This window comes from Bos grunniens, chromosome 20 (genome assembly GCF_055505025.1).
Source record: "Bos grunniens cultivar Pamir isolate PY7600 chromosome 20, Bosgru_T2T1.0, whole genome shotgun sequence".
Classification (NCBI taxonomy): Eukaryota; Metazoa; Chordata; class Mammalia; order Artiodactyla; family Bovidae; genus Bos; species Bos grunniens.
The window spans coordinates 69,935,632-69,962,903 of NC_141184.1; the positions used below are offsets into that span (position 1 = coordinate 69,935,632).

General features: G+C 47.3%; 1 protein-coding gene across 2 annotated transcripts in view; it reads right to left on the reverse strand.

Annotated features, from left to right (window-relative positions):
* Window positions 1-27,272, reverse strand: part of DOCK2 (dedicator of cytokinesis 2) — a 458,684-nt gene that overhangs the window by 26,137 nt on the left and 405,275 nt on the right. For both annotated transcript variants that reach the window (XM_086362249.1, XM_086362250.1), the window contains 9 exons: window positions 23,251-23,407; window positions 20,833-20,873; window positions 16,707-16,797; window positions 15,942-16,061; window positions 11,298-11,387; window positions 9,429-9,533; window positions 7,428-7,569; window positions 1,533-1,614; window positions 83-167 (listed from right to left, as the gene is read on the reverse strand). In XM_086362249.1, the coding sequence (XP_086218375.1) occupies window positions 83-167; window positions 1,533-1,614; window positions 7,428-7,569; window positions 9,429-9,533; window positions 11,298-11,387; window positions 15,942-16,061; window positions 16,707-16,797; window positions 20,833-20,873; window positions 23,251-23,407 (913 nt within the window). The remainder of the gene's footprint in view (window positions 1-82; window positions 168-1,532; window positions 1,615-7,427; window positions 7,570-9,428; window positions 9,534-11,297; window positions 11,388-15,941; window positions 16,062-16,706; window positions 16,798-20,832; window positions 20,874-23,250; window positions 23,408-27,272) is intronic.

Genomic DNA, 27,272 nt, shown 5'->3' on the forward strand with positions numbered 1-27,272 from the left:
TATGATGCTGCAGGAGCATGCTCTGCTGGTACAGAGGCCCAGGGAATGATCGCGGCTGCTGCAGGGGAGAGGAGACACTTACAGCAAACTCATTCTCAGGATCGACGGTCCCCCTGCGCACTGGCCGGGAGTAGTGGAACTTCTGCACATAGTTGGATTTGTAAAAGCTGAAAGACAGGAAGAGGCTGAGGCTCCTGAGAGTGAAACCTGACCTGACCCCGCAGTGTCCAGGGAGGCCCTCCGCAGTGAACTCTAGGTCTGGTAGAGCCCTCGCTGTAGCATTTAAAACCACGCTTTCCTTCTAAGATGATTTAGAAGCTCATCAGTCGTATGCCCTCATAAGAACATAGCACTCCTCAGGTTACCCCAAAAGTTGAAATTCTATCATTAATACACATATTGGTGCCCGGGCCATTGTTTCTTATGATCTCGAGGAAGGATCTGGATACATCCAAGGTCCTAGACTCATGGCCCAGAGGTATCTTCTAAGGATTCGCTTAAGTATCCCAGCTACCCCCCCCTCCCCCCCTCCCCCCCCCCCCTCCATCAGTCTTCCTGAATCTCTAGGGCTTTTCTAGCATCAGAGCCAGCAGGGCACAGTGCTGGCTGTGTGGTTGTCACCCCTTGCCCGAGGGTGCCTTACTGAGATGGGGCGGAAGGCTGAGATGCAGGCAGCTACATCTGTTTCCCTACCTCCCTAGCGTGAGACCACTTCTCCCCCAAGGAGCAGGGCATTCCTCTCACAACTGAGCTCCTGCTTGGACAGGCCCTCTTAGAGAAGAAGCCTTTCCGAAGGCACTCAAAGTGTGAAACTGGGCACATGGGCTTCAGGGGGTGAGCCAGACAGCTTGGAGTGGGCACCTGCTGCCCACAGATCCCACAGACCTTCTGCTTCACCGCCTCATTCCTGACCTTGGCTTCTGGTATTAAACAGATCACTCTTGTCTTCATGCTGCTACCTCCAATGCCTCCTTTATTTTATTTTAAATTTTTTGGTTTGTTGGATCTTAGTTCCTTGCGCAGGGATTGACCTTTGGCCCTCGGCAGTGACGGCACTGAGTCCTAACCATGGGGGAACTCCCTTAGCCTACCCTTAAATCGAAGTGCGGACACATCCATTGTCAGTGCACAACCTTCACAAGTGCCTACAAGATGCTCCTCTGGAGAAAGTGCTCAGCCCAAGCATCATGCCCCTGTTGCCCACACTCTCCGGCTGTGGATTCCTGGAGCCGCTCCGGGACCAACCTGAGTAACAGGCTCTCCACGTCCCAGTCAGTGAAGCCCGTCGCTGCTTCCTGAGGACTCCCCGACCACAGGGTGAGCCCACCCTCATTCTCCCAGCCACCCCTGGTGTTAGCCTTCCAGGGGCAGGGCCCAGAGGGCTCATGGGGGTGATGCTTCTTCCAGGAAGGAAATGGAAAATGGGCTCAGATAGAAGGGTACCAAGGCCTGTCCTCCCACCAGCTCTGCTTGCTTGGCAGCCCCACAGAATGTTCCTCCCCACGTTCCTTCCCCTGAACTGAGGGGCTTACTTTATAATCTGGTCAGGCACTGGCTTATTCTTGAACCTCGGGTGTTCATCCAAGACAGGCTGGACAGTGAAACACTGGATGTCTGCAATTCCTGTAGTTAAGAGCTCGCAACATGTTGGTCGGGGGTGGGGGGCAGTTCCGAGCACAGCAGGTCCCAGCTGAGACCCGGCGCCCCCAGGACAGTCCTCTGGGGCCAAGTTTTTAATGAGTGACAAACCTCAAGATCCTAGGTCCTAGTGACCACTTAGCAGTCACCGTGGTCCTTACCAGAGCTGCAACCCTGTCTGAGGGCTCAGTCTCTGCTAACAGTTGGTTAGTATTAATAGTCCTTAATCTTTGCCATACTATTATCATGAACAAGAGTAACACCTAATGCATTTGTAGCTCTTGATTGATTGCACAGAATGTCTCCCCTCGGTCTCCTTTCATCTCTCTAGTTCCACTGACCAGGACTGTTAACGTTAATCATACTTTCCAGGGAAACGGACATCAAGGTCAAAGAAGCTGAACAACATGGTGAAGGTCACACAGCTTGTGAGCACAGAGCAACAGTCTGTATTTGGGTCTGTAACCCTAAGCTCAGGGTTCGTTGCTTATAATTGGTGCTCCCTGCTGAGCAGCAGCATCGTCATCACCTGAGGGCTTGTTAGAAATGGTGACTCGCAGGGCCCACCTAAGATCTAATGAAGCCCAGTCTGCATTTTGTAGGATCCTCAGGTGAGGCACATGCATGCTGTAGTTTGAGAAGCCCTGCTTTAGAGCAGGTGAATACATGCCATCTAGCACTCTGAGAGCAGCTGCCCGGGCCAGGAATATAAGGCCACGTCCAAGCTCAGTGGGAAACAGCTCTGTGATTGATTAGTGATGCCGGCCATGGGCACAGGCTACAGAAGAGTTATCACGTGTGCCAGACTTCTGTCACGCCTCTTCTAGACCTTTGTTCACTGTCAGTCAATCATGTAGCAACCAAATAAACAAGGTCAGTCATCGCCAGTCCCACCCCTGAACCTTACTTCCGTCTCCCCAGCTTCCATGGCTTCCTTACCCGTCTGTCATTTTCAGGTATCCAGGTTCTCTCCTCCCTCTATTCTACCTGAGGCCCACCATGGCTTGAAAACTCTTCCCCTGAGCCTGACATTTCTGCCAATTAAGACATCACAAACTCCTCCTGTTGGCATTCAAATATGCCAATTTTGAATATGAACTATTCGAATCTTCCAATAGGATTCCAACCCATTTCCCACCATTATTTCTGAGTATGCAATAGATGGTACCGTCCCCTTTGCTCAGACGATCTCTCCACACCACCGTGAAGTTCAGTCCACCCTCAGCCAGGTGTCCCTTTCCTTCCTGACCCTCCACGGCATCGCATCTGAACACAGAACTCTCGTCTCTCCAGCTCCCTGTCTTCTCCCTACACTCCCCTCCCCACCAGACTGGGAGCTTCCTGCTGCAGGTGCTGGGACTCCTTCACACAAAAGAAATGGCCAGAACGCAATTCCAAGTTAGATCCAACCCTCCCTCTCTCAGTAAACTCACTCTATGCTAACAGGCTGGGGATGTAACTGTTTTACTGCTGAAGAGCACTTCCACATTCAATGAGAGTCCCTCAGAAAGAGACAGAGAGAAAGACAGAGGTAGAGAGACATCAAGAGAGATTCAGAGGCAGAGACAATGAGAGAGGAGAGGGCAAGAACAAGCCATTCTTAATACAAATGAATAAGTCTGATTGGAAGAAGTCACATAATACTCAGGAAAACTAATTTCTATCTCAAGCTCTACAGCAAACAGCCTTCTCTGGGAGGGAATTCTTTCTGGATTAAGTCTAGGGCAGGAGTTGGCAACCTATAGCCCTCTGGTCAAATCCGGCTCACTGCCTGTTATTGTACGGCTCCCAGCTAAGAAGAGTGTTTATAGTTTCAATATTTGAAAAAAAAGAGTATTATGTGACATGTGATAATATTAAATTTAAATTTCAGTGCTCAAAAATAAAGTTTTACTGGGACACAGCTACACCCATCCATTTATGTACTACCCACGGGGCTCCCCCAGCACAAGAGAGGTGAGCAGCTGTGGCAGAGACACACGGTCCACAGAGACCAAAATGTGTCCCATCTGGTCCTCCCTGTAAGTCTGCCAAACCCTGTGTTAGAGGAGGTTCTAAGCCACGTCTGCTATTTGGGCCTAGAGGAGAACCCAAACCTGTCCTGAAGAAGCCAGTGACATCACCCTCCAACGGTGTCCAGTAGGCTGCATGGCTGCACCCTCTCCCTGTGCATGGCAGAGGGGTGCGTGGGGAACAGGAGACACCCACCCAAGAGGCCTTTGCTGTTCAGTGACTTCCCCCACTTGGGTACCTACGTGAGAAGACACTGGGTCTTGTCATGCAACACAGGAAGGCAACAGAATGGAGCGTTAGGAGCTCAGAGTTTGCAAAACTCAGACTGGGGTTCAATCTTAGTTCCATCAATTTCTGAGACCTTGTGCAAGCTGTTTACATGTTTAAGCCTCATTTTTCTTATTTGCAAAATGCAGAGAGTAAAAACACCCAACTCATGGGATTGTTATGAGGATAAAATGAAACAATGCATGAAAATGCCTGGCATGCCATCACTTTACAATAGTTAATAGAGAACACTCTGTTCATTAATCTTAAATGAAAATGACAGCATTATAGAAAGAATGCAGACTTTGAGACAGACCTTGGAGTTCAAATCTCAACTCCATCATTAACTAGCTTCGTACTCTTAGGCAAACCACCTTACCTCTCTGCCTCATGTACTTCTCTATGAAATAGGGACAATTAATACCCACCTAATAGAATTCTATTGGGGTTGTTACTGTTTTTAGTCACTCAGTCGTGTCCAATTCTTTTGTGACCCTATGGACTATAGCACGCCAGGCTCCTCTATCCATGGGATTCTCCAGGCAAGAATACTGGAGTGGGTTACTATTTCCCTCTCCAGGGGATCTTCCAGACCCAGGGATCAAACCTGAGTCTCCTGCATTACAGACAGATTTTTTACCACTGAGCCACCAGGGAAGCCTTTATGGGGATTAGAAAAATCTAATTACAAACCCTTCAGTCTTATGCATGGCATGAGGAGGACATTGAGCAAATGTCAGCCCTTTCCCTCTCCACCTGACTCTTGGAGCTGAATCAGGCCTGTGTATGATGACACGGCCCAGTAACAGATGCTTTCTCCTCCCACCATGAGTTAAAAGGCCACACAGTTGTTCAATACCAGGACATCCACGTAGCAGGGCCTCAGTACTAATCCCATGTCTCGCCTGTAACCAAACGCACATGTGTAACCAGCCAGCTTTGCCGCTGGTTACACTTCCTCCTGCAAATAACCCTGGTAGAGCACGCATGAAGGACAGGCGAGCATAATGAAAAGGTTACAGATGAATATGTATCACCCGAGGGGAAAATATTTGCATTAAGGTTCGGCAGACCTAGCAGACCAGCTGTGGAACCTGTCAGCCCCATTTTAAAGGCTGTAACTTAATTTGTGCTAGGGCGCAACACGGGAGCGGGACCCGGCTAATGCAGCCGTTGCAGCATCAGCCCCCGACCTGGTGAACACTGTGCTTTGCCGCATGGAGCCTCGTTTCCACCGTACCTCCCCAACCGCACCAGCACCATCTCCTGTCACTTCGACTTCCTGTGTGCCCCAGACAGCTCGCTGCATCCATGCCTCCCTCCCTCCTACATTTCTCGAGCTCCCCTTTCTTCCCCTCTCTCTTGTCTTCTTTCTCTTTCTGTTGGCCAGCAAGTGTTTCCTGAGAGCTGCCTTGGAGGATCACTGCAGTGAGCGAGAGCACGGTCTCCGCCTTCCTGCAGCTTCTGTGCTACTTCTACTGTTGTTGTTTTTTTTTTAATCCTTTTTATTGTAGAAAAGCCCCTGATGCTGGGAAAGACTGAAGGCGGGAGGAGAAGGAGATGACAGAGGACGAGATGGTTGGATGGCATCACTGACTCAATGGGCATGAGTTTGAGCAAACTCTGGGAGATGGTGAAGGACAGGGAAGCCTGGAGTGCTGCAGTCCATGGGGTTGCAGAGAGTCGGGCACGACTGAGCAACTGAACAACTGTGGTTACAAGTCACATTATCAAAGCGTAACAGTTTAACCATATTTAACTCTACAGTTCAGTGGCACCAAGTACATGCCGTCGTTGTGCAACTATCACCATCATCCATCTCCCAAATTTTTCACCTTCCTAAACAGAAACTCTGTCCTCATCAAACACTAAGTCCCCATTGTGCATGCGTGTGTGCATGTCAAGTCACTTCGGTCACGTCTGACTCTCTGCGACCCTGTGGACTATAACCCACCAGGCTCCTCTGTCCATGGGATTCTCCAGGCAAGAATACTGTAGAGGAGGGTTGCCATGCCCTCCTCCAGAGGATCTTCCCAACCCAGAGGTCGAACCCATAGCTCCTGTGGTTCCTGCATTGCAGGCGGATTCTTTACCATTGGGCCACTGGGGAAGCCCAAGTCCCCATCACCCCTCCCCAAGCCCCACTCCCTGGCCCCTGGCATCTACCAGGACACTTTCTGACTCTATGAATCTGACTATTCTAGGTACCTCATATAAGTGGAATCAAACAGTATTTGTCTGCACCTACTGTATATTGGAATGTATTTTTAATGTTAACTTGATATATATCCCCGACTTCCCAGGCAGCACAGTGGTAAAGAATCTGCCTGCCAGTGCAGGGAGATGCAAGAGACACAGGTTCGATCCCTGGGTTGGGAAGATCTCTTGGAGGAGGAAATGGCAACCCACTCTAGTATTCTTGCCTGGAAAATTCTCTGGACAGAGGAGCCTGGTGGGCTACAGTCCATGGGGTCACAGGGAGTTGGACGCTCTGAGCACACACGTATACAATACATGCCCTATGAACAGATTGCACCTTCTTGGTCTATTCAGTTGACATACATATACTACCACATATGAAGTAGTTTTACATTTGAAATCACAAAAGATAATGACAGACTGAGATCAGTTTGCTAAACAAAAGCAAACAGGGGTTGAGATAGCAGAGTACTGAAGGCTTCCAATAAGGTGACCAAGGAAGGCCTCCTCTGGGAGGTGCCGCTGAGTGAGAATTTGATGGGTGAGAAAGGAGCTGAGGGAAAGGCGTTCTAAGCAAAGAGAAGGGAAAACACATAGGCCCAGAGGCAAGAACCAGCTGGGCACGTTTACGGAACAGAAACAAGATCTGTGTGGCCCAGAAGCATGAGAGAGGGAAGGAAAAGTGGGGGCAATGATGCTGGAGACACAGGCAGGGGCCAGAGGAAGGACGGCCCTGCAGGCTTGCTCAGGAGCGCTGAGTTTACTGTAAGCCTATGTGGCACCACATCAGTTCCTGGAACCTCAGGGCCTTTGCACACGATGCTCTTTCCCTCTGTCTAGGATATTTTCCCACCTCACCACTCACCTTCAACATCACCTTCCTCAAGGAAGACTTCCCTTCCCTCCCAATCATGGCAAACAGCAGGGCTTTCTTATAGCCTCGATCACATTTTTACAAATACCTATTTAATGATGCTGTAAACGTCTTTTACTTGCTAGACTGGAAGCTCCCTGGAGGTGGGGTCACTTTGTGAGTGTAATCGCTGGTTCCCTGTACAAGGAAATGCTTGGCAGAGTCAGGGCTTAATGGTAATCATCTCAAAGAAAGAAGGAATGAGTGAACTTATCAATGAACGCAACACTGAGTTTCCTGAGATGGGTTCTCTTTGGAGCCCGCACTGGACACTGGAACTGGCACCACTGCAGTGACTCTGGCAGCAGTCCCCAGCTCTAGGACCGGGCTCTGTGGGTTGAAGTCCTGCCAGGGCGGCCCATGCCAGGCCCTTGGCAGGGGCATTTGTTAAGGATACACTGGCCTGGGGCGTTCTTCACATCATCCCCAGGTGCAGAGGTTGTGTTCATCTTCTCCGCGTTGGGGAATTGGCTCATCAGCTGCATCTGGAAATCTTCTCTTCGCTCATACTCCTTCCCTCGGTAGATGAACACTTTGTTCTGCAGAGAAAGGACATCCATCAGAGATCCCAGGGCCCAGGCTTGGAGGAGATGGTTCAAGCCAAGCTGGGAGGCTGGTCAGGAGCACAGGGCTGTGGTGATAGCCTAGAGATCTCTCCACCCTCTGTCTCCCCTCCAGGGAAAGGATGGAACCTCAACTCACACACCTTCTAGCTGGGCACACCACTTTTTTAAAAGGATTGGTTCTAAAGGGAGAAGAGATCATGGATGCTGAGAATGTTTTCTTCAAACCATCCTATGTACAGCCTCCAGGGCGATTCCTCACTCCACTTTCACACGCACTCTCCCATCTACATGGCCACAAAGCTTCCCTCCTGCCTTTAATGGACCATGTGGGCTGGAAGGGACCAGCATGCGGGTCCTTCATCACGAGGCACCATGGAAACACTTTATCCTTCCCTGACACGTTAGCTCCTTCTAGACCACTAGTTTTTAAACAGGCAGTGATTTTGCCTCTTGAGGGATGCTGGTTATGTCTGGAAACAGTTTTGATTGTTACAGCTCCAAGGAGGAGTGGAGACCTGGGACCTAGTGGGCAAGAAGCCTTCAATGCAGAGGATCGGCCCACAGCTGAGCGTTCTCTAGTCTAAAACATCTGTAGAGCTGAGGTTGAGAAACCCTGTTCTGGACCCTATTTGTGCCACTGTGCTGCCTCTAATGGAACTCTGAACTCTTCTGTCCAAACCCATGCCTGTATCAATGTTTCCAAAACTGGATCCTCATTTTGGGCTTCCCTGAGAGCTCAGTTGGTAAAGAATCTGCCTGCAATGCAGGAGACCCCAGTTCGATTCCTGGGTCAGGAAGATCCACTGGAGAAGGGATAGGCTGCCCACTCCAGTTTTCTTGGGCTTCCCCGTGGCTCAGCTGGTAAAGAATATGCCTGCAATGCCTGGGTTCAATCCCTGGGTTGGGAAGATCCCCTGGAGAACGGTGGCAACCCACTGCAGTATTCCTGCTTGGGAGATCCCATGGACAGGAGCCTGCTGGACTACAGTCCATAGGGTTGCAAAGAGTTGGACATAACTGAAGCAACTTCAAGTCAAGTCAGGATGGGTTTATTATCATTATTTTTAAATAAGTTGTTTACCCTCCATAACTAGCACTAAACAGTTAACCTTTCATATCCTCAGGATCTTATTCCATGGATTCAACCAACCGTGATTCAAAAATATTTGAAAAAAAAATCTAGAAACTTCCAAAAAGCAAAACTTGAGTTTGTTGCATTCCAGCAACTATTTACAAAGCATTTACATTGTATTTAGTATTGTAAGTAATCTAGAGGTGATTTGAACCATTTAGGAGATAGTATGCAAACACTACACTATTTCATATAAAGGACTTGAGGATCCTCAGGTGTTGTTTCTCTGCACAGGGTCTTAAAACCAATTCCTGGGAGTACCAAGGGACAACTGCATTTTAAAACTGTCTTAGTTTTAATTTTGGATGTCATAAATGCAGATAGATAAAGTCTACAAATACGGAAGTTCTCTGGAGACCTTGGTCATATTTTTAAGAGATAAAATGGCCCTGAGACCAAAAGGTTTGAGAACTTGTGCAATACAGTTCCTGCTGGGTAGCAGAGCTCCTCCGGCCCCTCTGAGCACTTTGTCCCTGGGACGGTGTGCTCACTACCTCACAAGACAGCCAAGGTTGCCATGTATGTAGAGAAACACAGCGGGTGGCTGAGGTGCTGTTAGTGGAGGGGGACTGAGGAATGTGCAGGGGAAGGGACAGCACTTGGACACCAGAGGGCACCGGATCTGAGCTCAAGAAGAGCCTCAAAGAACAAAGGGAGAGCCGAGAAGCGGGGGCCCGGGACCCTGGCCTTACAGACTTACCCGGAGGAAGGAGGGGAAACCCTGGCCGTAGTATCCAACAGCAAAGTAGTCTGGCTTCGGTCTGAGGATTTTCATGATGTTTTCATAGAATTTTGCCTGCTGGATCTGAAAGAAGAGAACTCACAGCTTGTAACACCACAGATGTGTATTAAAGGCACATTCAGCTCCGAGGGGTTAAGACGTGATCATGACACCAGAACGAATGTGCCAAGCGCACGTTTGCATATTCACAGAACTGTCTGGCACTGTAATAGTGATGTATTTACAATATACCAGGTACCCTGTTAATCATCCTACCTGCAGTAACACGGGTACTTGCACCACCCTCCTAACAACCCCAAGGAACTGTATCTCTGCTCTGCAGATAAGGAAGTGGTATCTCAGTGCATCCAGTAAGCACGGAACTGCATCCAGCCGGCTGTTAGGAGCCCCGCCAGCATCATCACTCTGCTCCCACCGGGAGTGTGTCTGCGGCCGTCTATAGATGGGTAAGTGTTTCTGGATATGGATGTCTTCCTGTGTATATGCACCCAACGTACTTCACCAGTTCCAAGAGGTGCGTGCTTTTATATTTTAACATCTTTGAAAAGAGTTTGTGTTTTACTTTATACCTAATGGCATCTTCCAATCGCTATTAACTGGAGAGAAGTCATGACAGGGCAGGTAAAACAGAATGGTGCAGCTCACAGACGACAGCATTTCACATTGAACACAATATGGAAGATAAACGTGTGTGGCCCTGGATGTGAACTTGTGTGATGCGGGCTTGGTGCACAGCCATACACGCCCATTAGGGTGTGCGTGAATGTATACTGGGTGTGTGTGCATGCATGGGTGTGCATGGGTGGTGGTGGTGATGGTTTAGTCCGTAACACAGGAAGTATGTAGTTGTTAGTACAAATTATTTGTTTGTTTTAGTTGCTAAGTTGTGTCCAACTCTTTTGCGATCCCACGGATTATAGCCCACCAGGTTCCTCTGTCCATGGGACTCTCCAGGCAACAATACTGGAGTGGGTTGCTGTTTCCTCTTTCAGGCGCTATAGGTGTGTGCGTGCATGTATGCATGTGTGCTGCATACATTAGAAGGCGTGCGTACCTCCATACCCGCGAACATCTATGTGGGCAGACTCAGGCAGACCTAAGTGTCTCTTGGTGCAGAGGTGCGTGTGTTGACATCGTACCTGAGAACACTTCCACACCCATCCCCCCACCAGACAAGCCATCAGTCCTCTTCCAACACTCTGACTCTCATTTCACAGTTCCCTAGAAAGAGCGGGACTGACTAACCTCTCAAAACGCGCTCAGATGGGGCCCTGGAGTCCTGGGTCTCAGGCCACCAGGACATGTGTGTGGGGAGAGCAGCCCCCCAGGCCACCTCCCCACCAGCCCGGGCCTCTGCTTCCCCCTACTTCCCACTTTCCCCACCAAATCACGAGCTTCCAGGAGCTAATGGGAATGGCCAGATGGGGAGCACTTTAATGTGATTTATCTGTTAATCAGAAGGCACGGATTTGCGTTTTTATCTAATTGGTTTAGTGATTTGTGGGAATTTCACAGCAAATGTGGTACAGTGTTTACTGGGTGTGCAGCAGAAGCAGCAGCCCCAGCACCGGGCAGGTACTTAGTGCTCCATCAGAGAAACTGTGCCCCATGAGCTTTCCCAGAAGACCTCCCTCTGGAAATATTCCCAGCTGGGAGGGAGATGCTCAGCACAGTTTGGCTCGGCTCAGCCCGACTTCCGTTCCTTTCCCGGGGTCCTACCCCCACATGTCTCCTGCCTCAGCTCCCGGTCTCCCCAGCCTCTCTGCCCAGCCAAGGCCCCAAGCACCCAACCTCCAGGGCAGCTGGCTCCCCCTGGGGACTCCTTACCAAGTTCTGGCTCAGCAGTTCATAGTCAAAGATTTCCATCTCATACTGTTCTGCCAGCTCCTTGCACAGACTGATGGCCTCTTCCCACATCTACAAGGAAGGTCATGGAGACAAAGGTTACAGGGGGCTCCAGGCTTGCAGAGCCATTGCCGAGGAAGGCACCGGGGCAGCTCCATATCTGGGACTGAGCCACAAGCCTCCCTGTAGCCCAGACCCTGCCCCGTACCCAGGGAAGCAAAGGCATCCCAAGAAGCAGGCCTATCCTCTGCTTCTCACCCTAGCTTCCTGATAAATAATGAACATCCACACACTAGGCTAAGTGCTTTATTTACATGCTCTCTGGATCTTTACAACCCCTCTGAGAGGTGCCTAGCAGCACCTGCATTTCCCAGGTGAGAAACAGAGTTCAGACCGGCAGAGCATCCACCCCAGGTCAAAGGCCTAACCTAAAGCAGGGCCAGGATGTGCACTTGAGGATGACCCTTGACCTTATACTAAGCTTTAGTGGGCCAAACTGAGGAAGTAGCATTGACAAATATATACTACCATGTGTAAAATAGGTAGCCAGTGGGAAGCTGCTATACAGCACAGGGAGCCCAGTCTGGTGCTCTATGATGACCTAGAGGGGTGAGATGGCAGGAGAGGAAGGAGGCTCAAGAGGCAGGGGATATATGTGGTGTGTGTGTGACTGATCCATGCTGTTGTACAGCAGAAACCAACACAGCACTGTAAACATTGCAAAGCAATTTTCCTCCAGTTAAAAAAAATCTCCTCCCTTAGAAAGTGAAAGTGTTAGTCCCTCCATCATGTCTGACCTCTTTGCAACCCCATGGACTGTAGCCCACCACACTCCTCTGTTTGTGGGATTCTCCAGGCAAGAATACTAGATTGGATAGCCATTCCCTTCTCCAGGGGATCTTCCTGACCCAGGTTTCAGAGCTGGGCCTCCTGCATTGCAGGTGGATCTTTACTATCTGAGCCACCAGAGATTTCCCAAAGAAAAATGGTTCACAAAGAAAATAAGCAGGCAGCGAATTTCTGAGGCTAGAGTTGGAGCCAGATACAGTTCTCTTGATGTTTGCTACTGGGATCTTTTCACTCTGCCAGTCCCATCACTTTCTTTTTCCCTTTGGCCAACTTCCTTCCCTCCTTCCCTTCCACCCTTCTCTTTCTCTCACTTTAAAAAACAAATGTGGTAAGAACACTTAACCTGAGATCTGCCCACTTAACAGGTTTTTAAATGCATAACACAGAACTGTTAACTATAGGCCCAATGTTGTACAGAGATGTCTAGAATTTACTCATCTTGCATAAATAAGCCTTTATACCATCACTTCTTAACTGAATTATTTAGGGTGAGTGAGCAATGGGCGGCATAGAGTTGGAGGAGGTACTAGAGTATTAAAAAAAGTGATGAAAACTTTTTTTAAACAGGTCTTTTGCATCTTTAAAAAAATTCTGGAAAAAAAAACCCTCTGGATAGAGGGGGTCCTTTCCATCTGTTCCATTTTAACTGAAACCAATAGATGATCCTTCCATCCTAGATCACAGCAGTCCGGAACCTCTACAGAGGGGCAGACGGAGGTGCTGGGTGGGCTGGAGATCTGGCAATCTCAAGGGACACCCATTACATTTCAAATTTGGCTTCAAATGGAAGATGCACCTAAATGGAGAAGTTGGGGGAGGAGGGGGAGGAGAGAGGGAAGGTTGCCAAAATGCAGTGTGTGCTTTGTTGCAGAAGTGCTCTCTCTGCATCCAAGCATAAAAATAAATAAAAGCAAGTGCTGAGTGGAGGACTACAGCTGTAAACCCATGGACAGCTTAGTGAGCAGCATAAAAATGCTTTACGTGCCAGGAGGAATCAAGTCCACAGGCGAGTATGGGCTGGTTCTCTCTCCTTAGCCTGAATGAGAAGATGGGGTTAAAGGCCCAGGGCTGGGCCAGGGGGCTGTTTGGCTCAAGTGGAGGTCTTTGCCAACTTTTTGTCATAATATGCCAGAAATACCCTCCCTATGTGTTAAGGGATCAGTGAGGGGCTAAGAAGGGAGACAGGCAGGGAGTCGAATGGCTGGAATGTCCTTTAGGTCTGCCCGTGTGGTCACTAGGACCTCTGCCAGTCACTGACCCCTGAGTCTCCTACGCTGGTCACTGAGCACCTGCTGGCTTCTGGGCATGGCACACAGGGATGGGAAGTGATGGACGGACAAGACAGTCTCTGCTCCCCTGAAACAGAAGTGGGTCAAGTGCACACACGAGCAGATGCACTAGCTGGGTTTTGAGGGATGTGGAGGAGTCCATCAGGTAATGACAAGAGGACTTCAGGAGTAGAAAGTCATTTCGTGTGTCTAGATCAATAAGGCTCCATGAGGGGAGGTATGGGGAAAGGAAGTCAAAGGGATGCTGAAGACTTTGGGCTTCATTCTAGAAGCCACCGCAGCAGTGGCACATAGAGGGAGCTATACCCATCCGCTCCCTCCTCTCTGCCCCTGAAGCGCTTTAGCAGCACCCTGTTCCCACCCTCTTCCTTCTCATTATTGCACAACACCAAGGGGTTATGTGCAAAAAATAAAAAAGATGATGACCCATATGTGTGCTTTGCCGGCTAGTAATACATCCCTTAGTACTGGGGCTTACGCCTTCTTCCTCTCTGCTCAGCGAAGGGTTGGCTGAGTCGGATACCAGCCTGACAGGTCCTTTCAGGGTTTTCCCACCATGACTGACTTAATCAGCCAATAAACCAAGAGTGAGCTCAGACTCGATGCCCAGCAGGACGCGAGGCTCCAGAGAGGGCCAGGCCTCTGCCCTCAAGAGGCTTATGGCCGTAAATTATTAAAACAGTCTTCTCCAATTGCTCAGTGCCTGGGAATTTATACACCCTTCCACAGACATTACCTCATTGTATCTTTTCAGGGAAGGTGGGGAGATCACACCAAGACAGATGCAATGAACTGCGGTGACAGAACAGGCCAAAAGTCAGTGTTAAATTGTGCCTGGTGAACTGTAAGAGGCCAGGCCATTCAGAGAAGAGGCAGGGCTGTAGGTAAGCTGGAGGACTCAGGAAAAGCTTGTGAGAGGAAGCAGGCAGTCAGCTGGGGCCTCAAGGGCAGAGAACTGAGTTTGCACACTGCAACTAAAGGTCTGCATGTCACGATTAAAAAAAAAAAAAAATCCTGCATGCTGCTACTAAGACCTGGCACAGACAGATAAATAAACGTGCTCATGCTTAGTCGCTCAGTCATGGCCAACTCTTTGTGACCCCACGGACCGGAGCCCACCAGGCTCCTCTGTTCACAGGATTCTCCAGGCAAGAACACTGGAGTGGAGAGCCACTTCTCTTCTCCAGGGGAGCTTCCCGACCCAGGGGTCAAACCTGAGTCCCTTGCATTGCAAGTGGATTCTTTACCATTTGAGCCACCAGAGAAGCCCCTAAATAAATAAATATTTTAAAAAACGGAACAAGTTAGTACTATGTACCAGGTCTTATGCTAAGTGCTTTACATCATTTTCTCACCTAATTTTCACAATGCAGCTAGAAAGTAGGTACTATCAATATCTCACTATTATGGATGGGGAACTGGAATCTCTGGAAGGCCATGGGGATTGTAGGTGGTAAAGGAATGAGGCTTGCAACCCAGATCCTGAGCTCTCAGCCACCTACTGTGTCTCCTTGCAGCATTTGAGTTGGTGCTTCCTGGAGGGTCAGTCGGAGGCTGGAGGGTGGACAGTACCTGGTTTGGCCAATCTCCAGATAAAACATGACAAATCACCCTGATTTTGCTGTTTAGAGATCAATGATGACACCATGATGCCATTCATACATTCAATTAATAAATGTATTCAACATATATCTTTTGGGCCCCATTGTTAGGGTCTACTAGGCACTCGGCAGTCGACAAGACAAATATCTTTGCTCTTGGCCTTCTAAAGTGGAGAGCCAGACAATGAACGAGTGAAAACAAAACGATCGAGGTGATGTCTGACAGTGATGAGTGCTTTGAAGAAGAAATAAGTATGACTCACAGCAGGGGTGCTGCTGTGTGGTCTGGGAAGGCCTCCTTCAGGACATGGCATTCTTTGCTTGGGCAAAACCCTGAGCTGTGAGAAGGAACTGGCTACGGTAAGATATGGAGGAGAAATGTCCTAAGCTGGGAAAAGTAAGTGCATAGGCCCTGAGGTGGAGAAGAGCTTGGCACGGAACATGTGAGCAAGAGGGAGCCTGGCAGAGTTGACACGGGAGAGACAGTCAGAGGACAGCTCGTATGTGGCCTCATGGGTCATGGGAAAGATTGCAATTTGATCTAAGTGTTGGGATGGCTGTTTGAGATGACCGTAAGCAGGACAATGGGTTATATTCTATGCGATAAGTATGTTTTATGATCACCCTGTTTCCTATATGAAGGATGACCTGTTGCAGAGGAATAGAGGATACAGGGCTATTGCATAGGACTCATTGCGTCCAGGTGAGCAATGCTGGTGCCTTGAACATATGTAGTAGGAATGGGGATCGGGAGAAATGATCAGACTTAGAGTTGGGCAGGAGTGCTGACCAGACCTGCAGATGGATTGCATGTAGAGTATGGGAGAGAACAGTCCTTCCCAGAAGCTAGGGTTCCCACGGAGAGAGGAAGGGCAGGGACCAATTACCTTTCCTTTGTCAAAGTAGCCTATGATGATATCATACAGCGTCTCCTTCAGCTGCCGGTGGGTCTGCGGGTGCTGCTGGCCTGTCTGCATGACCTGCGATGCGCACTGCTCATCTGACCACTGCAGAGAGAGGACACACGCAGTTACCCAGGGCAGGTGTCTTCCCCTACTGCTGAGGAGTGGGAGGAAGCCCTGCAGACACCCCTGCCTGTGTCCTTGCTGCCCTGAGCGTCAATCAGAGAGATGATGTTGGCCCACAGGTTCCACAGGAAGCACCTCTCCGTTTCTGCGGAGTCACACTTATTGACTCTCTGGACTCTCTGTTGGCTCCTGTGTATGGATTGTAGGATTTTTCTCTGAATCCCTGCAAGACATGGCCCCAGCTCTTCAAAACCCAAAGGAAATCCTTGAGACTTTGTCCTGCTCCAGCAGCACTTTCAAGAGAAGAAAAACAGCTCACAGGGCATGCTAATGATTTATAGTTGATGCTTGGATGTTATATAAAATAGTTTGAATGTTATGTAAAACTGCAAGATATGTCTCAGGGGGTTCTTGTTGCTGCTAAATGTGAAGGTCACTTGAAACCTTATGTGTCCAGACAGAACAGTGCAGAAAAGTAACCTGCCAGGTTAAAAGCTTGGGGACACAGGGGAAAACAAAATTTATTTGGCTAATTTTTCTTTTCTTTTTTTTTTAACTTTTCAACTTGCTGTGAGGGCTCCATGGGGATGTCAGCATGAACCCCCTTCATTGGGAGGGCAGTACCTTGAGAAGCCAGGTGTGGAGGAGGAGTGTATAGGCAGCCTCTGTGTAGTTGTCACAGTCCAGGTGAAGGTCGCGGAGTTTGTACAGGTACCTGTTTGGGAAATATGTTAAATCACCAGGTGCAGTAAGAATGCAGGTGGTAGGGCCAGGCCAGAGACAGCAGCTGGATACCTCTTGGGTTCACAAGGGAGTCCTCCATTTTCTGATATTCAGTCCCCTTACGTGGGTGACAGTGATAGCCCCTAGAAGTTGCAGGACATTTAAGGTATGACAGGAACCATGCCAAGTATTTTAGATAGCTTGACCATCCTGTAAAATGGGTCCACTGAGAATTTTCATTCACAGATAAGAAAGCTCTGGCCTGGAGAGGTTAGGTATCATTCCAACCAGTATTCAACTTCATACTGAAGACTCTGGCCAATGCAATATGACAAGTAAGGGAAAATCAAGGAAGGAGAAGCAAATGGCTTGTTGGAGGTCATGTGCTAACGAATGAAGAACTGGAATATGGTTCTAGTTTAACCGCCCTCAGAGACTATACTCTAATCATTGTACAACTCCAAGGGCATGGACAAGTCATAGCGCTGTAAAGGGGAACTTCTACCCTCTCTTCAATGCTCCCAAGGTGTAAAGGAAGTGAAATTTCTGATAAGTAAAGAAAGGGGTTAGAGATTAGACATTCAGGTGGAGGCATTGTAGAAAGAATCTACAATTCAACTGTAATGACATTCCCATCTCCTACCCTTCTGCAACGTGATGATCTAGCTCTGAACCCTAGGATGACTAGGGTTGAAAGATATTAAGAACAGGACAGGATCAGAGGAAGGGAGTTTCAATCAGTTATTTGATACATAATGTGTATTAACTGAATCAACTTCTCTGTGCCTTAGTTTGCTCATGTGTAAAACGGTAGTGCTCACAGAACCTGCCTATAGAGTTTCTGGGCCTACAAAGGGCCAAGCAGACTCTGTAGAAAAGGCTCTGTAAGTGACAGCCAGCATTGCTACTAATAAATGCCAGGATCCACTGAAAGTGATTAGCCTGTAGCCAGCATTGAGCAGTAACAGCTATTACCTATTATCATCGTGCATCAGGTTCTTCTACAAAACATTCTCTCCTGCCAATGTTGGAAACAGAATCCAGAACCAAAAAGCCATTGCTTTGGTGACTTGCATGTCATCAGGAGCATTTTTTAAGCCCAGCTCTTAGCAATTTGGTGAAGGGAAGCTGCTGTGATGCGATGCCCTGATCCTTCCTCTGAGAGGAAAGGCACTGTCTGTAATGGGCCAAAATTCTGCCTTGGCTATCTAACTACAGGGAACAAAGGGCTTCTCAAGCATCTGCGCTCAAGTTAGGTCTCAGTGCTCAGGGTTAGATTTCCTGTTATAAGAAAATTTTCTGCACAGAATGTCACCCAAGGAGGAGCTAGGGTTTAATGTCTTTGGCTACATAAAACGTGGCCAGTGGACCAAACGGAGGCTGCCTGAACTCAGGGTGGGCACTGCCAAAGATCCTCAAGGGGAGAAAGGTCAACGAGTGGTTTCTGATACTAACGAGCTAGTGACCTTTTGCTCATTTATTTGTTCCATCAGCAAAGTTGAACTGAGTACACAGGCTGTGCCAGGCATGAGAGATGAATGGTGGCAAAAGCAGACCCCATTCGTTCTCAGAGGTTAACATTTATAATTTAGGAAAAGAGACAGGCATCGACTAAATAAACAAAGAGGTAATTGCAAAAATACAGTTGTGGCCAGTGTTGGGAGGAGAGGTCTATGGGTCCTATGAGAGCAGGTGTCATCCAGGTGGCGCTTCTGGAAAGTTTTCCCGAGTATGACACCTGAGTTGGGATCTGAAGATAAGAGGACAAATTGGGGGAGGCATTCCAGAGAGATTGTACATCCATCCATTCCACTAATGGGTGCTTTATATATAATATCAATTCATCCTCTCAACAATTTTTCTTTAGATAAGAAAACTGAGACAGACATTAAAGTAGGTAGAGCTAGAAACAGGTGGAAGCGGGTTTTGACACCAGCTGTTTCTGCCTTTACAATCACTCTTCCCCACTTAACTTTCTGCTGATCAACCAGCTATCGTGAAATTGCGCGTAGCCTGCACGTAAGAAGCGCACAGCTGTGGCCAACTTTTAGAAACCCCTGGGTACACAGTCACATCCTAGCCTGTCTCCACCTGCTTGGCCTTGGTCTCTGATCCCTGATGACTGGGTCCGAAAAACTTAAAGAAATTGGTCCTAGGGAGAGCTTCTCTGCTGCTTTCAACTCCTTAACTGACCAAGATACTCCCTATCCTTTGTCAACTCAAGGGTTTAGTAAGCAGCCACAGAGCGCAATGGAAGACACCCTGATGGGCCTGAGTTGGGGAAGGGATTCAAATGCAAACAGATGGCAGATGGGCAGCTTGAGTGAGGTGGAGGGGCTGAAGTCTGATGGGGAATGGAGACCATGGGGTGCTGTGTCCCGTCTAAAATGCTGTCACCCAGCCCAGGTGGTGGTCGTCAGGATGTGTGGGCCCAGTGTGGCCATACTTTTCAAGTTTTTCAGAAGAGGGAAATTTTGAGTTTTATGTAACATCTCTAGATTTTTAAAATTTGGCAACCAAGTAAAAATGTTTTTAAAATACTATGCCTGCCTAACAGGACAGATTTTTCAGACTATATCTTATTTACAACGTCTGGTGTAGGCAAATGTGGTTTTCCTAGATTACTACTATAGGATTCACATCTATAAAGCTTATGAAAATCTGGGATTCTCCATCTGTGTTTCTAAAATGGGAAGAAATGAAAAGAGGTTGGGGAGGGAACCAAGGGCCAGGCACTTTACCTGTAGCATCTCATTTAATCCTCAGAACAGAATGGAAAAATTCTACATGGGGTAACCCTAGCCCAAAGACACCGAGTGATTTTTCCAAGGTGACGGAAGATAACAAGTAAAGCCCCAGGTCCTTTGGACCCAAAGCACGGTGCTTCTGCAGTGAGTCATGTCTAGTGATGTTATAAATACTATCCAAGCTCCGGACAATCTATGGAATTATCTTTTTTCCAAATGATAGTTCCTATTTCTGGAATAATGCTAAAGTACCTAAAAATATTTGCAGTAATAGCAGAGTGAGTTTGGACATGGAGTCTGGTCTTCAACTGAATGTGTCAGAAACCTTGAAAGGGCCTTGGTCATTAATCTTACAGTCAGTTCTACTTTGTAGGCCTTTGTCTCACAAGGAGATGCATAAAGATATATGTCCAAGACTTTTGCCATTTTGATATTTATGATAAAAAAAAATTGGAAACAACCTAAGTGTTCAACAACACAGGACTAGCTATATAAATTATGGTATACTGTGGAATGAGAATTTTATAGTTTCATTAAAAATTATACTGCAATACATCTGTTGACATAGAATTCTTGTCAAGCAAAGAATAAATTATGAGCTATATGATCCCTTTTTTTTCAAAAAATAGTCATGCATAGAATTTGATCTATATATAAATATTAAATGGTCTGGGAATATGTATAGATTATAGTTATTTAAAAAGAGTTTTGTTTTGTCTCTTTGTATTTTATGGGGATTTTGGGGCTAATAACTATGCATTATTTTTGTATGAGTAAAGTAATTTAAAAAAAACTTTGAAGGAAACAAATGAGATTCTAAGAAACACTGATAAGGGAGTTCTTTGCTTCAGGTGAATGTCCCCCCAAAATCCTTCATGTGATTTTTCAAATAAGTGTCCTTTAAATGCCTACAAAGAAGCTGCCATCATACATCTTGGTAATTTTTTCCCTTTGAAGTTGGGCTGGCCAATGATCTAAGTATTTGCCCTCCAAACCCTAGACTAGGGCTTCACATGCCAGCCTTGTAACAAATACAAGGGCAATTGACCAGCACAATTCACAGCAAAATAGCACGGCAGGTCAGAGAACTCCAGGTGGATTTGGGAGGCTGACTGCAGGAGCATGGAAAGAGTTGAGTCCAAGAAGATGGAGAGGAATCAGAAGGTCCGAGTGTCAACAAGGTGTGCTTACATCCTGCTGGAGGCAGTGGGGGGCCATCGATGGATATCTAGCAGAAGAGTGACATAGCAGGTTTGGGTTTTAGAAAACAAAAATCTTACCTTATATACATCTCTTCCCGATTATTGTCTTTGTAGAAATTCTAGAGAAGGGAGGAAAAACAGTGATGAGTGTTTTTCTTTGCAGAACAGCAGGGGTGGAGGGCATTGTAATGAGGATGAGAGGAAATGGCTATTTACTATCTGGGCAAGATGGGAGCAAGAAATTTACTTTCCTGAATGCACCAAACTGTTTATTCTGACTTGAAAGTCACTTCCCTGATCGTTAGACTATAAAGGGACAGAGGAAGTATCCCAGCCATCACATCAGGAGGTGCAATCCAGCTACTTGCTGCATTGAGAGATCGGCTTTCGAGGAGACTGAGGAAGTTTACTTTGACAAGTCTACTATGAAAGGCAGCCCAGCTTGATCTTTAAAAGCTCAGATCCTGCACTGAGGAGAACTTGAGTTGGAATCAGAGTAACATTAATCACAATAGATCCCAGTGATGATAACAGATCATACAGAACTATCAAGAGTTATGCTGAGATTCCACAAAAACATTTAAACTCGGCAATACCTATTCCATCTCAAGGCTCATCTCAATACCTATTCCAGACCAGTGGTTGGTCTGGAATCACGTGCATTTTAAGACAAGTCCTTACAGATTTTGTATCAGGAGGGTACGCTCTCACACTTGAGCCACACCTGGAGAAGATCCAGGCTTAATTCAGTGCACCCGTGCGCACCTCGGGCTCTCCGAGGGTGAGACGGTGTGTTCCAGGGCGCAGGCGGTGGTTGGCAGAGACCCACTAGACCTACAGACACGCCCACCCCATCCTGTTCTTCGTGATACTGTGTTTAAGCCACAACCAAAATCAACAAGGTGTGCTTAAATTCTATGCTGGGTTTAAACTGCTTACAGACCTACCTTTCCCAACTTTCTCCCAGGTCAGATTCTGTCAGTTGAAGGCCAGTTTCTTCAACCAACTTCTACCTCTTCAATGACAAGAAACTGCTAAACTCCGAGAAAACCCCTCCTTTGTGCCCTTTATGTAAAGCGGGCTGTGTGGAGTTATTAGCAATGAATTCCTTTCTGCTGTAAGCAGGAATTTTAACTCCCCTTAGCATTTCAGAAAATCAATGGCAATATCTAGGGTGTTTAAAGAGTCCACTTAGGGCAATCGGAGGGCACATAACAGAACTCTGGGCTCACAATTTATATTGCTGGCGCGCTGGAAATGTCGGGGGGGTTGATGGACTAGATGCCATGTGGTCCTTTGGCCAACCTTACTCATGTTAATTCCCTTAGGGTGGGCTGACCTGGTGAATATGAAGCATTGTTGCTGCTCTAGCTGTCTCATGACCACATCACAGGACATGGGAAGGGGAGACTGGGAGCTGGCCCATGGCAGGTCGTGTGGTACAGGGGTGAAGAGTCTGGGTTTGGAGTTAGCTGCTCTGGTTAGCTTGTCCCACAGTGCTCTTCTGTAAATCCTAGTTATGGGCAGTACTTCATTCCATAAGATAAGGAAACTAACACCCAGCGAGCAGTTACCCAGGGGTCAGAACTGCACTCTTGCCCGGAAAATTCCAGGGACAGAGAAGCCTGGCAGGTTACAGTCCACGGGGTTGCAAAGAGTCAGACACAACTGAGCGACTGAGCACACCCCCACAGGACTGCATAACCTATGAATTAGGTACTATTATTTCTACCATGTAACAGATCAGCAAGCTGAACCTTCAGAAAATTTCCTTGGGTATTCTATTAATTATCCGAGAGAGGGTGAGAATAGGCTGTGTGACGCCAAAGCTCATTCTCTTAACCTCTTTATACCGCCGCTTTCTTTCTCTGTGGTACGTTAAGTGCCAAAGGAGATACTGCCATCCCTTGGTATCTTCAGGGTCACAGTGCCTGGACCACCACAGATACCAGGACACAAGGATGCTCAAGTCTCTTACATAAAATGGTACGTTAATAGTGTTTGCATATAACCTGCACACATCCATATACTTTAAATCACCTCTAGATTATTTGTATTTACTAAAACAATGTCAATGCTACATAAACAGTTGTAAATCCAATGTAAATGCTATGTAAACAGTGGCTAGCATCCAGTAAATTTAAGTTTACTTTTTGGAACTTGGTGGATTTTTTTCCCCCTGGTGCTTTCTGTCTGTGGTTGTTTCAATCAGTGCATGCCAAACCCCTGTCCACGGGGTTGCAAAAGGCCAGGGAGAGCTGACTACGCTCATTCCCATTTCATGTGTATGATAAACTGAGGCACAGGAACGTGGCAATGATTGACTTCAAGTCACAGAGCTGGCAGATGTCAAGAGAGGGATTCCCTCTCCTGTTCTTCTGATTTCTAAGGCCCTGAGCGAGGCCTCCCCACCCAGAGCAACAGCAGAACCCAAAGTGAGACCAGCCCCCATGACTGGACATGTCCCATGACTGGACAAGGGGAGAGGCCACATACCAGCAGGTTCACCGTGCAGCTCATGCGGTTGTCTTTGCTCTCATCCGTCATGACGCCCCGGTAATCTAGCAGCTTCTCCAGGAGGCCTTTGACCAGGTTCACAAAGTTCTCCACCGACTTGTAGATGGTCGGGTGTTCCGCAGCACACTCCATCAGGCTGCCGCACAGACGGGAGGGTGGTGAGCTCAAGGGCACGGGAGAAGGCACGCTGGGGGCGGGGCTGGGCGGGGCTGCGGGGCGGGGCGGGGGCAGGGTGGGTGGAGTAAAAGCCAAACCAATCTGTGAATCCAAGTTCCCTTGGTTCACTGTCTCCTTTTGTTCCTTTATTCAGTCCTTATTTATACACTGATTTGGGGCTTCCCGTCTAGTCAAACCTATGGTTTTTCCAGTAGTCATGTATGGATGTGAGAGTTGGACTAGAAAGAAAGCTGAGCGCCTAAGAACTGATGCTTTTTAACTGTGGTGATGGAGAAGACTCTTGAGAGTCCCCTGGACTGCAAGGAGATCAAACCAGTCCATCCTAAAGGAAATCAGTTCTGCATATTCACTGGAAGGACTGATGCTGAAGTTGAAACTCCAATACTTTGGCCACCTGATGTGAATAACTGACTCATTTGAAGAGACCCTGATGCTGGGAAAGATTGAAGGCAGGAGGAGAAGGGGATGACAGAGGATGAGATGGTTGGATGGCATCACCCACTCAATGCACATGAGTTTGAGTAAACTCCAGGAGTTGGTGATGGACAGGGAGGCCTGGTGTGCTGCAGTCCACGGGCTCGCAGAGTCGGACACAACTGAGCGACTGAACTGAACTTGGGGCTTCCCAGGTGGCGTTAGTGGTAAAGAACCTGCCTTGACAGGTTCAGCCGTAACAGACATGGTTGGATCCCTGGGTTAAGAAGATCCCCTGGAGGAGGGCATGGCAACCCACTTGGGTATTCTTGCCTGGAGAATCCCGTGGACAGAGAAGCCTGGCAGGCTACGGTCCATTGGGTCGCAAAGAGGCAGACATAACTGAAGTGACCTCACGGGCACATTGACCAGATAGTGTAGAAAGTATTTAAAATATTCCACCACCGACAAAATGAGAAAAAATAAAAATAAAATTCTAGTGTGGGCAGTGGTGTGGGGAAATAATTACTTTTATAGACCCATATTGGGAGTGAATCAGTACAACTTTCTGGGGTAGCAGTTTTCAGAGTACCTGTAAAAATTGTAAAAATACATATCTTTTGATCCAATAATTCTATTTGGGGAATCTATTTTACAGAAATAATCCCATAAGTAGGTAAGGGTGCATTTATAATACTTAGAAATTGTGTCTAATAGCAAAATAGTTGGAACCATTCTAAATGTGCAATTAAAGCATATTCACAAAATATGATTAAATGAAGCCATTAAAAAGTCTCAGAGATCAATGTTTTGACACAAAAATCTCTATAAAATATATAGTTGAGAAAACCAAATCTCAGAACAATATTTGTTTTTTAATTTAACCATCTTCCAAAGAACCTACCATGTCCTAGGCATTATTCTAAACAGCTTACAAATTTTAACTCATTTAATCTACCATCACAATCTTATGAAATATTTGCTGATGGGGAAATTAAAGCACAAAGAGGTGAACTAATTTGTTCAGGGTCGCCCAGCTGGTAAATATTAATAACTAGAGTCCGGCTCCAGCATCTGCCCTCACACACCAAATGCTGTACGTGAGTGGAAGTGTGTGTCTACTTCATGTGTCTTTGTGTGTTTATAAATGTGACCATCAGGAGGGATAAACACCAAGCTCTAAACACACACTGCTTCAGACAAAGGGTCTAGGTGGAGGAACAGAAGAGGACAGTGCTCACTTTTCAATGTAAACGTTCATATGTTATTTGAACAGGTTACAACATTTGTTGTAATATTAATATTCTAAATTGTAAGAACAAAAACTAAAATGGTGACATTCCTTAAGTAACTATTAGTGCTAGGCAATATGCTAGAGTGGGGGTGGGAGAAAGATATAAATATACACACACATATATATAATTACGCCTGCTCTTAAGCGGCGCACAGGCCAGGTGAGGAGACACAGATGGACTGCAGCTTTGCTCGTGATTACTTCTCAGTCACTGATTCTGCACCGTGCGTACGTGCTCAGTTGCTAAGTCGTGTCCGACTCTGCAACTCCATGACTGCAGCCTGCCAGGCTCCTTTGTGCACAGGATTTTCCAGGCAAGGATTCTAGAGTGGGTTGTCATTTCCTTCTCCAGGGGTCTTCCCACCCCAGGGATAGAGCCCATGTCTACTTCGTCTCCTGCATTAGCAGGTGAATTCTTAACCACTGAGCCAGACACTGTCTAATCACTTTTTCTTAATAAATAATAACGGTCATTCTGATAAGTAAAAATGATTCCTCTTATTTTGAAGATGAGGTAATCAAGGCTCAGAGAGGTTAAATGTCCTTCCCAGTATCACTCTGCTAGTAAGTGGTGACCTTGGGAATCAAGACAATCACTTCAGTGTTTCTGCGAGAAACACTGGTGTGTTCTCAGGCATGTTGAGTAGGCAAACACTTCTCAGGCTACATCTGTTTCTGCCTACTCTGCCTGCAGCAGTTTAGGTCCCAAGAGTTCCTAGGAGGGGGAAAGTAAGGAAGGCAAGGACTCTGGAGGGTCATTTTGCCCAGAAGCCAAACCAGACTGCAAGGAGATGACATCTCAAACTGTGGCTGCGATCAGACAAATCCATCTTCGCTGTAGGAAAAGCACCTGTTCCCTGCTCTCAAGGAGAGATGCAAATTGCTCTGTGATTTAGCCCTGTCTGGCTCAGTCACAGCTGTGCCTCACTCCTTCTGGGATGGTCACTTCAAGCCTTGCTTTCAATCTTAATGACAATGCATTCAAATTTTGTCCCCGTGTTTGGGGTGTGATTTCTCACAGCCCCCCTGGTAGAAGACATCTGAGGCTGTGAGCCTGGCCAGATCAGTGGCTCTCTGTCCTGGCTCATGGTAGAGTCATAAGGGGAACTTCTACAAAACTCAAGATCCACCCTAGGTTGACGTCTTTGTGTCTCTGGAGATGAGGGTCAGCCAGTAGGCAGTATTTTATTTCTTTTCTCGAGGTGATTCTAATGTGCAGCCAATATTAAGAACCACTGGTTTTCTCTGCTGTTTCGCAGACTTAAATATGCTCAGGGATCACCTGGGCACTGCGTTCATGATTCTGATTCATCAGATTTGGGTTAGGACCTGAGATTCTACATTTTAACAAGCTCCCAGCTGATGCTATACTATTGGTTCTTTGAGAAGCAAGGGTTTAGAAAAAACAAAGTCTTGGGCTTCTGACTCTATTTTTCAGCCACAAGGTAAGAAAACTGCTCATATGGTCTAGGGTTGGTGAGATGGATGGGCAGATTGGTTTGAAATAACTCATCCATCCATCATTCATCACCATCCATCTAGCCATCTGTGTGTTCAACATGAATTCTTCTGGGAACTAGGGATTCAGAGATTTCAGAAATAGCAATTCACTGACCTCCAGGAGTTCGAGGTCTAGCAGTGAAAGCAGATATAGAAATAAAAACTAACCACAATTCATGAGACTATTATTTACTGAGTACGTGTGGTCCAGATGCTGTGCTAAGCTGGCTTTATTGATTATCTTGTTCAATGCTCACATAATGTCCTTGAAGTAGGCATCATTATCACCCTCAATTTGTAGGCTAGGCTCGAGGCCCCCATGAGGCTGGGTTCTAATCTTGATCCTGCCAAGGTCACACACTTTCTTTTGAGTCCAACAGTGGAGTGTAAGTGACAAGGAAAAAGAGCTGTGAGACTCTCAGAGTGATGCGGTAATCCCTCACTTGGTGGAATCCCGGCATCCGTGCTCCTGCCCAGGCGGGGACGGAGGGGGCTCACACTCCCCCCAGAATGGTTTGCATTCAGTACGGAAGATCTTCAGAGGGAGGAGCCCAGGCGCACAGCCTCTGTCAGTGCTGGACTGGACTCTCATTTATTCCTTTAAAGACTGTGTATG